Source organism: Schistosoma mansoni, chromosome 2, assembly GCF_000237925.1.
Source record: "Schistosoma mansoni strain Puerto Rico chromosome 2, complete genome".
NCBI classification, from domain to species: domain Eukaryota; kingdom Metazoa; phylum Platyhelminthes; class Trematoda; order Strigeidida; family Schistosomatidae; genus Schistosoma; species Schistosoma mansoni.
This window is the reverse complement of record NC_031496.1, coordinates 29,987,734-30,002,069: the sequence shown is the minus strand read 5'-3', so window position 1 is coordinate 30,002,069 and position 14,336 is coordinate 29,987,734. Positions and strand designations below refer to the sequence as shown.

General features: G+C 38.6%; 1 protein-coding gene across 1 annotated transcript; it reads right to left on the bottom strand.

Annotated features, from left to right (window-relative positions):
- Positions 1–2,529: 2,529 nt before the first annotated feature.
- Smp_021070 (putative gtp-binding protein-animal) lies at positions 2,530–7,910 on the bottom strand (the record flags this gene model as incomplete). Its single annotated transcript, XM_018796338.1, has 11 exons — positions 2,530–2,567; positions 5,215–5,288; positions 5,322–5,530; positions 6,785–6,896; positions 6,931–7,137; positions 7,167–7,308; positions 7,337–7,568; positions 7,601–7,677; positions 7,711–7,768; positions 7,804–7,856; positions 7,892–7,910. The coding sequence occupies 11 exons, from the start codon at positions 7,908–7,910 to the stop codon at positions 2,530–2,532; spliced, it is 1,221 nt and encodes a 406-aa protein (XP_018650561.1).
- Positions 7,911–14,336: the final 6,426 nt, after the last annotated feature.

Sequence of the window (14,336 nt, the reverse complement as noted above, 5' to 3'; positions counted from 1 at the left end):
TTCCTTAAGGGGCCACACCCCGAGCCTTTGACCTAGAGGTCTAACCCACAAGGCAGTGGAGCATCGTGAGGAGATGCAGTTCCATGGTAGCCAGGTGACCAATAACTGGTTCATTCGCCATTTGTTCCTTCAGGATACTGGAGCCCATGTGCACCATTGGTTTGGAATCAGAATTTTCCAACTCCCCTAGGTGGACTCGCCGTGTCCACCGACCCGGTTAAAACTCCGGGTATTCGCTTTTCGTCCTCTCAATTTCGTAAACAACAGTAATACCACGAGAAGGCAGTGAGTAGGACTTCTCTGGCAGGAGCTATATACGCGCGGCCATGTGAGAGCATTTGGAGAGGGAGAGCGGACTCTCCCCACTCTCAGCCGTACCAGGGCATTCGGGGACTTTTCTGCATAAAAGTAGAGATGTTTATCATGGTTTTCAAAGAAGCAACAAACTACATATTTTCTTAAAAGCATTTATCATGGACTAAACTTGGAAAGCGAAAAGCCGCTTCATCTCAGTGTAGGACGTACGTGCCCTAAAAACAGAACAATCGTCAAATGCTTGAGGGTAAATTTCCGGATGTAGTGACTGAACCACGTACGCGATCAATACCAATGGCCCTATAGACAGTACAACCGTTCAGTCTATGGTTTCTAATGGTTTTCTGGCTGTAGTTACATTAAAAAATTTATAGTGTTAGACACATCCTAACGAACCGCGTAAATCACTAAGCACAGCAGGCAGACGGATGTTAATTCAGTGTTTTTCCACATATTACCAAGATGCTACGTCACTACTATTTCCTTCCCAGTTTTTTAACACCCGTTTTGATCAAGTTCCTATTGTAACTCAGCCAGTAGAATGTTATTGGCAGAAAAAATTGGATTAACGTGACACTGATCACTAAACAGTTATCAGTTAGTTATAAATATCTCAGTCCTGGAAGTCTGTCGCGGCCCAAATAGCTGTGAAGCTATACGACGAAGATTTGAATCCCGAAAGGAATACCACACCCTAAGACTGTAGGTACGCCACGCTGACGAATTACAATGAGCAAGAAACCTAGGCCCAGAGGTTTACTTTTATCACCAACTACGAAACAGTTCAAGTATCTTATTATACAGGTTGTAGAAAAGCTTTGGAAATGCAGTTGTTTATAAAACCTTACTAGCGATTGTATATATAATAATTATTTATTTAAATTACTAATGGTATACTTGTTTATCCCTTATCTAGTCGACCTTTAAAACAGTATAATCTTAAGGTACCATAACTGGTACAGTCGAGATGGGATACAAAAGCAAAATCATTAAGAATAATAATTTCTAATATCTAAAAAACAACCGACGATGGCTTTAGAAATATAAGGATTTAGTTAAATTTCGATACCGATAATATGGTCTATAACGTTAGTTTCATTTTATGTCGAGATGCACACTGACTTCAGTTTTAGGAACCAACTCGTAATACTGGTTCATATACACACAATATAACCCAAATGCATTCGAATATGTAAAATCGCACTTCAAAATTACTAGGGTTTCAGAATTCACGAGCTTAACTCATTTATCTGCTGAAGTTACCATCGCTAGAATCACATCAATTATTCATATCTAGCTGCAAATAATGCAGTTATTAGGAAACGGATATTGGGTAATGATGGCAAATCAATTGATGAAGTAGTGAAACTTCATCAGTTGAGATGGCTGCGACACGTGTTACGTATGCCCAACCACCGACTGCCCCGACGTGCAATGCTTTATGGTGTAGGAGTAGGTTGGAAGAAAGCTAGGGGCGGCCAGACCAAAACGTGGCACAATTCCATGAAGTCACTGTTAAGTGGACTGAGCCATGTTAGTAGATGTAGACTATCTGGTTGGGATTCGCGAGATGATAGCAATCGATGGTTAGAGACCTTGAATGACATGGCTCAAAATCGTTTGCAATAGCGTAGGTGCATTCACTCTGTGTTCTCCTAAATCCTAATCTTCTGAATTCTTCATGTCCCTTTCTTTTCCTCTTTTCAAATTCATCTCACTGTATTATACTCCTTGAATAACATCTTCAAACCCTAATCTTTCACATAATGTTTATACTCTTATTACTTCTACCACTATGGGATTTGAATCGACAACTTCATCTCTGTGTTAACGTGGTATGGCAACTCGAACTGATGTACGTACGTACGAAGTTCTACGCTGTGACTGACTGAGTAATGACTTCCAAAGGTAACTTGCATCATGAACTAGTCGCAGTTGGATGAAAATCACAACTGAAATACACCAGAATCCTCCACCAGTTAACCTTATATAATAATTGTTGGCAACAGTCTCCTAAAATGAAGCTAATAATGAAAGAAATCTAATCACATAATAAAAAAAGTGGACCATGTGGAAACGAATATAACTGCACTTTGCCCAGGATTGCAGCGATTATCTATCATTTAACAACTTTAATTGAAAATCAATCTTTACCAGTCAAAGCAAAATACATTAAATTAATGTTATATTTACACTTCTAAACATTTACATCTATTAGTTTGTCGGAAATTCAGAGATATCCATTGCATGGTCTGAAAAATACGAAGTAAAAAACATTTAAAAACTCAAAACTCATGTCTCACAAACTTGTAAATACAATTAGGAAACTTAGAGGAATCATGATAAGCTAACTGCTTTGCACAATACACCCTAAAAAATTGGAGTCGGTGCATTTTTCTTTGGTAGATGAGAAGTGTCCTTAACAATGACTTAATAGCTGGCTATATGTTAATACCTAGTCTTTAATAGAAACATTATTTGGGTCGTGCGGAATGGCCGAGTGAGCAACTTTAAGGTTAGGCATGATATTTGGAAGGTGTGGCAAATCCGTTGATGAAATGGTGAATCATCAACTGAGGTGGTTAGGACATGTGTCAATAATGGCTGACCACAACCTACCTTGACGGGCGATATTTAATGGAATAGTAGTAGTTTGGAAAAAAGCCAGGGGCGGCTAAATTAGGAAATGGTATCAGTCTATGAAAACACTAATTGTTGATTTGACTCAGATTCACTGGTTGGGGTCCGTGTAACAACGGCTATTAGTTGTTTAAGACTGGGCAACATGACTCAGAATCATTCGCGATGATGTGGATGCATTCGTTCTTTATCTTCCAATCGATCTTGAATCTCAATATTCTTTCATGAAAACTTTTTTTTGTTTTTCGTATTAGAATTTTTATTGCGTTATTATTTTTATCTCTTGTCGTGTTAATGCGGTACAGAAACTTGGGCCAACGCATATTTGTGCACGGATGTGTTGTTGTCTGTTTTAATAAAAAGCTGGATAACTTAGAAACACAGATGAGGTGTTTAAACACGCTGGTCCAATATAAAAATGATATACTTTGGTAACTTCGTATTAAGCGTACCAACCTAATCGCAACATTACAGATCATTGTTGAACAATCAATTGAATGGAACTCGTCACCATACTTGAACTTCCCTGATTATGGGAAAGCGTTTGACAGTGTGGATAGGAGAACCTTATGAAGCCTTCTTCAACACTTCGTTGTACCTGGATCATCAATAAAATACGGGATTCATACGACGGGTTACACTGCAAAGTTGTGCATACAGGGCAGCTCACAGATACATTCCCAGCGAGTATAGGATTCAGAAAAGGCTGTTTACTCTCGCCCTTTCTCTTTCTTCTGATGGTTGACTGGATTATCAAGACCACCATGTCTCAAGGGAAGCGCGGAATACAATAGATAGCTTGGATGCAGCTAGATTATTTGAACTTCACAGATAACTTACCCTCCGACCCCATACACAGCAGCAAATGTAGGTGAATATAGCCAATGTATCAACAGCCTCTGCAGCAATAGATTTTAATATACACAATGGAAAAAACCATGATCCTGGAATACAACTCAGAGAACACCAACACAATCACACATGATAGAGTTAGGGGCGGCCAAACCAAAACATGGCATCAGTGTTTGAAGTCACTAACTTCTAGTCTGAGCCATGTTGGTAGATGCAGACTACCTGGTTGGAGTCCACGTGACTATCGTAACCAATGGTTGAAGACTCTGGGTGACATGGCTCAGAATCGATCACAATGGCGTAGGTGTATACACTCTTTATCTTCCCTTAAACCTTGAGATTAAAATTGCTTCATAACTTTTTCCTTCCAATAATATATCGTTATATACAACCTTTCTTTATATACTGCCACCACTAAATTAATTACTTCTATGAATCCGGTGTTCATCTTGTTGTGCTAACGAGGTATGGCAACTTGGACCGATGCATATATGTGCCTGGTCCTACGTTGTCGCTGACTGACTGACTGACTTGATAGAGAAAATATGGAAACTTTTATATACTCTGGACAGTATAATCGATGAACAAGGAGGATGTGATGAAGATGTGAAGCCGAGAATTGGCAAAACAAGAACGGCATTCTTACAACTGGAGAACATCTGAAACTCAAAACAACTGTCTGTCAACGGACATCAAAGTCTGAATTTTCAATGCAAACATCAAAACGGTCCCATTGTACGGAGCTGAAACATGGAGGACTACTACAACCATCATCAAAATGGTACAGCTACTTGTGAACAATTGTCTATGCAAGATACTTAGTGTCCGTTGGCCGGATATCATCAGCAACAACATAATATATTAGATAACAAATCAGCTTCCACATGAAGGGGAAGTTAAGAAAAGATGTGGAGGCAGATAGGAAACAGATGTGAAAATCATAAGCCAGTGCTAAACTGGAGTCTGGAAGCCAAAGGAAAAGATGAGAGCTATGGACACATGCTTGCCGGATCGGGAAGCAGACATAAAAGATGATGGGGCAATGAAAACAACTGGAAAGGTGAGTGAAGACATAGTTGCTGAGAAATCTTGGTCGGTGACCTATGATCCCTCAAGGGGTAACAGGTATAAGTAAGTAGGGTAGGGAAAAGAAGAGGATATAAGTAGTTAAATCCAGTATTAAAGTCAAAGTCACAAATGATCACTACAGAGCACGAACGTACCAATTTGCGGCAGAGATGGGCATCGCATCACTTTTAAGAAAATTATATTTCTAAACTCGAAAAATTTTTTCATACGAAAGCTGCTTTAAAAAATAAACGACGACGGTGAATTTTAGGAACGCTTAGGAATGAATGATTTTTATGTTGGGAAATTTACACTGCTTTGTAGGAAATATTAACTTACCTTCTAAAGATAAATCGAGATTTTCTTTCACAGTATTAGTATATGGAGGCTCCGTGTAGTAAGTGATTTTTCCACTAAAAAGAATGTCACAGTAACAAGTTACTTACATAATCCAATCATTAATTACAGAACGCGCTGCCATGGTGGTGTCTGGAATACCACCCTTTTTCATTCGACCCAAACGGTGTGCTAACTTAACTAGGAACTCTGAAACATTATTGTACTCTTCAATCTTATACTTAGAAACCAATTGCGCTTGTGAACAACGACGCAATATGGCTTCAACAGCTGGAACAGGATCAGAGAGCATTTCTGGCTGTTAAAAAGTTTAAAAAACAGTTAAAAAATTATTAGCTGCTAATAAAACGTATTGATAATGCTAACCACAACGGAACAACTGGTGACAAGCTAGCATCCTAAGTGATTTCACAAATATGAAGTGGTAAACACTATCTCTTTACTTCTAAAAATTGATTTCAAAACCTGTATTGTGGATAACAAAAAGTACAGACGGTTATGAAACTAATCTTGTTGAAAATATCCCACCAGAATGAAACGCTGTTTATTATGTATAGTCTAACGTTGACATATAAAATCCAATAAAAACTGTTATCTTAATGTAATGAATAGAATTATGTTTCCATGTGTGGACACCAGATCTAAATTTGGTGGAAAATTACTTTCCGATGTCCTTATCATGTCCATTGCAGGTTTGTCAGTAGCTAGCATTGTAAAATGACGCCGTTGCTTATTTTTTGTTTCTACTTATACTCCCACTGACTCCAGCTCAAATGTGATAAAAATGAGTTTTACAGGAAACTCTAACCTTCTTTAGAAAACCAAGGGCTTAGATGCAGTACCGTAGTTGTTGATTCTAACCCTTAAATAGGTAAGCTGCTATCCTGGAGAACTGGTAGGTAATTTGATGTTCCGGTCCAACGAATGAATAGTGATGGTTTTTCGGTGTAACTATACCCGGAAGATCGTCAGTTTTTAGTAAGCACATACTTTCAGTATAGGGAGACATCGTCTGAAATGATGAACCGCGGCATAAACACAAAATGGTAACTACATTCAGTCATTTCAATAGGAATGGTGGAACAACTAAGTGGCCAATGTTGAGGTGTAAGGTATTAGGCAACCATGGCAAATCGATTAATGAGACTGAATCTCAACCCGCTGAAATGATTGTGACAAAAGCTAAGTAGAATAACGAGAAAATGGAGTTGAACTGAGAAGTGCAATTTATTTAGGCCATACATTTCGAACAATCTGATCACACATACTTGTCAAAATATTCTACATAAAAACTAAACGTCAAATAAATAAAAGTTCAAATGAATAAGCAGTGATAATTGTAAATAAATGGATCATATTCTCAGGTCTTAATCTTTTCCACAATAATTGATACAAGCACTATATCGACTGCGATTTGTAATTTCATCTCGTCCTGTTGAATAGTATAGTCACCTGGTCTGACCCACATTTGTATACATTGGTCATGACTAGTTAATGTAAAACAACATTCCAAAAACGAAATTTTGGCAAGAAAACTAATAGTGTCACGTACTTTTACGCAGTTTTTTAACACAAGATCTGAAGCATCAGATGACTTTGAAACCAAGGTACCCGGAGTATCGAGAAGAAATAGGTTTTTGTCAATCCGTACACGCTGAGACTGACTAAATCCATAATCAAAGAAATACCAACAACTACCGTGTTAGACCAGGAACATTACCGCTGATGCACACCTTTTGCCTTTTAAGTGTATTTATGAGTGCGCTTTTGCCAGTATTCGGAAGGCCGACAACACCAACAGTCAAGCTAAGACGAGCGTTAGTGTTAGATAGACTGGAGCTTGGATCACGGGAGTAGTTTGCAAGCAAAGACAATAATTCAGAAGTTCCGAACCCTTTAGTTGGCCTGAACGAATTAAAACTTTGAATACTTACATTTTTCCATCTTTGAGAAGGTATGGTTTTCCATATGACAGATGGTTACTCTGACGTTGCGTATTTGCCTTGAATGTTATGACCGTGTGAGTTTTGCGTAGATAATTTACCCAAGCCTCGAGATTGGATCGCGGAACAAGGTCTAAAACGGTTACCTAGATAACACTTACCAATCTTATTGATGAGCAGGACCAAACGTTTATTCTCCCCAAGAACAATTTCTTCTATCTCTGGACAGCGTGTACCCATTGGATCTCGTGCATCCAATACTTCCAATATAACGTCAGACTGGTTTATAACATCTTTAACATCGTGCTGAACTATAGAATGAGCCACATCTTCATGTTTCTGAGACTTATAAGTTTGCGAATACTCTATATTTTTAAGTCTTGCTTCTTCTAGCTAAAACATTCATTAAAGATAGTATACATTACCTTCATTTTTGCTTCGGCAACATCCTTCAGAAAACTTTCTTTGAAGGGTAGAATGTTAGGGACACCAGGATCCTTTCCTGAATTCATTAGAAAATAAAAATCAAACCTACGGTGTCGGTTTAAGTTCTTCTTAGCTTCCTTACGTAACTTGCGGTGATGCTCTTTAACCTAACCAGTATTTGAACAAACATCTATGAATTTACCTTCTTGATAATTTTGTATCGCTTGTGACAGGTTACGCGCTTACTCTTGTTTTCTACAGGCAGAGTAATACTAATAACTATAACTTACTTAGGCATTTCTTGACCATCCTGTAATATCCAAAACCTAGCACGTGAAATTAGTAATCACCACGTGAAGAGAATACAGCAACGTGGCCTTGAAGAGATCGTCTTCCCGCTGAACAATGCAAATTATAAAATTCAGTTTCAACCTAGCTTAGAAAATTAGGCGAATTGTCTGTTCCTTGAAACTTGTGTCTGGGTATTAAAAGAACAATTTGATAGTGGAAATACATGGTTCATGTTGCATTCCTCCTGGAAACTGAAGGAAAAACAATTGATTTGAGAGTAAGAGTGGTCAAGGAATAACATCCAAAGTTGTCCCTCTTATTACCTACATGACTAAAGTTACATTTGAGCCTTCTTTAGGAAGACTCAGAAGATGGTACCGCCACTATGACTTCATGTAGAGAGTCCCATAACTCACTGATTCGGACTGTGAATTGGTTTTGAAGATATCACAAGTATTTGAGGTTTGACAACACATTAACCAGTCACACCTTTCATAATTGAAACGTACCAACACAGTGAAATTGGAAGTGAAGAGGTTCGAAGATGTAGTTGATAAGCTATCGACATATCGAGAAGTGACTTATCTTATCTGGCTAGAGGTTGTAGGAGAAGTTGAGCACAGTATTTCCACTCGTGATTTGGTGCGGATACGTGACCAAGCACCTCCAGCTAGTTGAGTCCATTCATACTAATGTGGTCAGCATCAAATGTCGTAGACTTACAGAGGTACTGATTTTGGGGATTTATTTACCGCTAAAGGTCACTCCCCTCTAATGGGGTAGTGATGACCCTAAGACGTGGCCTACCAAAACCTACCTAGGCCTCACGAAGTGCTCACTTTCCAAACGCATGTCCGAACACTACCCAGCTTGGCTCTTAAGAGGAGAATGTAAAAAGATAACTAACTAGATACGAGAGCATTTAATTAACTGTGGACACATTGCTCCAAAAGACTCCTCTTTTAAAGTAATCTACAAAGTCAAAGGAACCGGATCGAAAGGTGATCGAAGCAATATTTTATGCATTGTTGAAGCATTGGCAGTCCACGAACTCAATCCTGAACTTTGAGTGCAGAAACGATTTTTCCAACCTCTCACCCTTCCTTGGCCCTAATTCCCTTAATGGGTATGTTTCTGGTTGTTGTTCTTTTCTGTACTTTTATTTGGTTATTATTGGTTTCTTGTTTTTAAATTACTGCTTCACATTTTAGACTCTAATCAGTTATTAGTATTATAACCTTATACAAGTATTCTTGATTATTATTCAATCTATTATTATGACCTATGTGTTTGTCGCTTTTCTTCATATCTGTCAATTGGACTATCTAACCCATAAATTATTTTCATCCCTACCCCTTGATTAGTACGTAACCCCATTTGTTATTTATTGTCGAATCAATTTATAGTGCGATCTTACCTCCTGTAGACATATTTTCCGTACAACTATATATACGAATGTACAGCTTAGGTAAATGATTTCGTCGAAAAGAAAAATTTTCTTCGCTGAATTCTCTTTTTTTATTCAATGACACTTTGAGTTATTTTAATTACACTTCAGATCCAGTGAGTTTGTTGTTGGTAAACACTCTTCTGATAGCCTGCTTTGTTTAGCAGTATCTGATCGTCTTTCCTCACTATAAGGGTGGTACAATTTAGTAATGAAAAACAGGTACAATGAATATTTCGATTCCTCTTTTCCGCCTTTTCTGGTCATCCTTGAATGGAAAACGAAAGGATGTGTAAGTGTATGTCGAATTACACAAAGTGGGAGAAAAAAGAAAACAAACTTATATGCACGCGTTTCATAAACACGCAACAGCATGAAAAAGAGGGTTTTTTCAGGATGTTTTTTGGGGTTTTTAAAAAGTAAAAGTATGCACATATAAGCGACCATGTTGGTAACAAAAACTGAGTTTTTGGAATAAATACATATTAAAGCATATTAAAACTGTTCTTCTGTATTTTGCTTTTTTGAAATAATACAAAGAAAAATCGGGACGAAACAAAGTGGTAAGTAGTTTAGGTGTTCTTGGAACCTTACTCTTCTTCCAGAACTCGTTGTTTTGAATCCGTTATCAGATACCGCCAGTGTGTCATAGTTATTGTAGATTATTGGGTGAGGTGTCTTAACTGTGAGACTCGTGTCTTTCGTTTGTATCAAAGGAAAATGGATATGAACAGGTTTTCCTTCTAAATACGCAGCTTTGAGACGATCGATGCTGATGTTATCATTAGCTTTGTTCTTTTCGATTGTACAGTACTTAGGTTTACGCTCAAAGAATTTGGAGAGTCCGTGGTATGCCATTTCGAGAGGTTGTGGCGAGCCCATTCAACTATTGTATTATTTATAGGCTTGCTACAGTTTAGACTTTTAATCCACTATGTAATTTCAGTGTAAGTTTGATTGAGTGTGTGTCTCCACATCAATCCCTAGTCTATTCTCTCATTGATTGCAAGTAAATGACAATCAATGAGGTATCCACAATCCACTAACACTCATAAATACATATGCATTCCTAAAACTCACTGACATACGCACATACTCACTTGTTTTCCTGTGTGCTTGCTCTCTGTACGCTTGCGTACTTGAGCAATGTTTAACAGTAAACTATATCTATATTCTGGTGTTCAGGCTTTTGAATAATCTCCAGTAAATCCATGATGCTACTAGGAGATTTAGCCTGAATTAAATTTTCAGTTAACGGGATATTATTTTTTTATTGGAGTCAAATATAGAGGAATTAACCCTCTGAAAGGTCACCGAAGTGAGTCGTTACATACAAAGGCATGTGTACTATATCGTAGGGTAGGTTGAATGAAAACATCAGCTGATCATCGAGTGAAACGGTCAACGCAGGGTAAAAGACTAGAGTATCCATTTGAATCTGGTAAGGGTCCTACCAAATCCACATGAACATGGTCAAAACGAGCGTCGGGAGTTTTGAATGAGCTTAAGGGACATTTGTTGTGTCTGTTTACCTTATATCTCGAACAGCTTACACGAGAGCTTACCTAGTCCCTCACATCTTTATTCATACCATATCAGCAAAAGCGTTCTGCTATGAGCATGATGCATATACGAACACCTGGATGAGAAAGTTTGTACAACATATTGGAGACGTTACGTCGATAATATTTAGGCACGATTAGACGATCCATACCTGCAGATGTGTCGCATAGTAAAGTTACCTTACCTGCACCCATCTGTTTAGTACGCAATTTCAGGGTTGTTGAAGATAGCTCGTGCTGAACATAAGTGTCTTCTTTTTGAAGCTTAGCGAGTTTAAGAAGGTCGATCCCTTGGAGACTGTTCAAGGAAGTTATGCGAGACAAGGCGTCTGCTATTAAATTCTTTGTCCAAGAAATTTGCTGTATATGGGAAGTAAAATGAGAAATGTAGATCAGTAGTCGAGACTCTCGATGGGATTACTTGTTTGAAAATGAACCCAAAGAGAAGGTAAGAGGCTTTTGATGGGCGAACAGAGTGTTGAAAGTGTCGTACAGAACAATACATAGCTAGGAGTTCCCTCCCGTAAGTGTTATAGATCGATTCGGTGTTCGGTAACCAATGCCAAACTTTGTCAGTTGTAGTTAACCCAGTCGGATGGGTCTACTGAGATACTAACGGGTGCTTTGGCATCCTGGTGTGAGAGCAACGTTGCTTTGGCAATGACTTCTTTAACTATGAAGAATACTTTTTTCGCGATGCCGTCCAAATTGATGGATTTTGCATTTCCATGAAAATGGTTGGTTGTAGGTCTCATAAGAGACGGTCAATTTGGTAAGAACCATCGCTAAATACTTGCTAGACCGTTGAACATGTATGGTCGCTTGATTTTCGTCGGTTCTGGGTGATCAATAATAACTTCCACATTGCTTTTCAGAGGTCGGATGCCTTGAACATTATTAGTGTGTCCTAGGAAATCTACTGAGTCCGTGCCGATTTGACATTTCTGAGTGTCTACAGTAATGCCGTGCTTTTGTAGTCGTTTGAAGACAGGATCCACATACTGGAGATGAGATTTGCTGTCCGGATTTGCAATAAAGCAGTCATCAACGTACACATGTACGAAGTTGGGACCACGAATAACCCCATCTGTGAATCTCTGGAAAGTTTGTGAAGCAGTATTTAGGCCGAAGGGCACGAGCGAAAATTCGTAGAGTCCGATGGGGGTGATGATAGCGGTTTTAGGAATGTCGTCAGTAGCAATGGCGATTGGGTTATGCGCTTTAACTAGGTTGATTTTCGGAAAAAACAGTTATACCTTTCACGGCAGCTGTGAAATCGTGAACGTGAGTCAACAGGTAACGATAAGGAATAGTTTTCTCATACAACCGCTGACGGTCACCATTTGGAAAACTGTCGTTGATGTCTTTTTTAGGGACCATATGCAAAGGAGATGCTGATGGGCTGTTTGATGGCTCCTAAGTCTATCATGTGATCGAATTCGGTTTTAGCCAACCTAATCGCCTTGAGAGTTCGTCGGCTCGTTTTCAAGAATACAGACGGTCCTGTGGTCGTGGTATAGTGTGTAATATTGCTGATTATACACGGCGATTCCGACAGAGTTTGGTATACCTCAGAGTACCTATCGAGTAATAGATGATAGAGTAGATATATCGTATACCTAACTATGGAAATAAACAGCAACCGGAAAAAGGTTACACAAACACATAAATTAGTTAGTTTCCACAGAGTATTGTGCGAGCTCTTACATGCTATATCATAAATGGATTCAGATGTGAACCGCAAAACAAGAAGCCTTAACAAATTACGGAAGCTATTTTTGGGGGCGTTAATTCATTTAATTCAAAGCTTGTAAAACTGTAACATTTACTTTTGCCCCTAGCCTGTTCTACAGATCATAAGCTTTCGTTTGATGTATAATTCATTGCCATAGCATTTTCTGTTGTAAAGCTATTGTCATTTAGACGTAATCTTTTGTACCCTATTTTCTACTATGATCCCCCAGTTTTGGACATAATTGTATTTTCCTAATTATTGTACGTTGTGGTCAGCCTATTCATCTATTTATTCATGTAACCTTTCACCCTAATCTGAATTGGGAATTCGAGTGCTAGATCGGGGTTGGAATAAAGTGATTAGCGTTCCAGCTGTCTTTGTCTTCTCTCTCTCTCTCTCTCGCGTGCTTGCCAGCCAATCAGGGATAGAATAGTTTTCGTCTCTCTACCCCCACTTCGAACTCACGCATATTAGCCTCAAAGGTTAAGCCAGTCAGCCTACCGGGTCAAGGTCTTAATCTACATTACACAGGTCATACTCGGCACAAAGTGGGTAGAAAGATTCAAGGACGTAACAAAATTGGCGACGGAGATTTCTTTTTAATATTGATTGATCCAAATCAAAATGTCTGTTTCTTTGGACGACCTTAAAACCATTCTACAAATCCAGCAAGCTCAGAATGATGCAAACCAAATGAAGCTTTTAGATGCATTGATGCAGAAGCTCTCATTTCATTCATCATCAAATTCTCAGTCAGATAAATATGACAGTATCGCAAATTCTATTTGTGAATTCAATTATGATCCCGATTCTGGTATTATTTTCGATTCCTGGTTTCGTCGTTTTGAAGACACAATTCGTGTTGAATGCTCAAACCTTGATGATGCAGCCAAAGTTCGCTTACTCTTGAGAAGACTCGGAACACTTGAATACAACAAATATGTGAACTTCATTTTGCCACAAAATCCGCGAGATTTATCTTTTAATGAGACAGTCCAAACCTTGTCCAAAATGTTTGGTGAACAATCCTCATTATTCAGCATCCGTTATCAGTGCTTTCAAATATCTAAATCCTTATCTGAGGATTATCTTACATACGCTGGACAAGTAAATAAAGAATGCGAACGTTTTAGAATAAATGAAATTACAGCAGATCAATTTAAATGTCTGATTTTTATCTGTGGATTAAAGAATCCGGAAGATATGGATATACGTACCAGAATTCTATCGCGCATTGAGCAGGAGCCTAACATGACCCTGCAAATGGTCACAACCGAGTGTCAACGGTTGTTAAATCTTAAACATGATACCACGATGGTACAGCAAAATGCAAAGACTTCCAATCTTGCTTCAATAAATGCATGCAGATTTTCCAAACCTTCCAAACAAAAGACGGCGAACACACAGCGGCCTTCTAGTAAACCACCATCACCATGCTGGTTCTGCGGCTCATGGCATTTTGTGAAGTTATGCCCATTTAAGAACCACAAATGCCGCCAATGTCATCGCATTGGTCATAAAGAAGGTTACTGCTCCTCAGATAAACGTCAGTCCAAACATCGTGGCGTAAAGGCGAAGCGACAGTCACAGAGTCAAGTCAAAAGCACATTTGCAACTTTTAAAGTGGGATTTCAAAGTAAACGGAAGTACGTGAACTTATTAGTAAATGAAAAACCTATTCGTCTTCAGTTGGACACTGC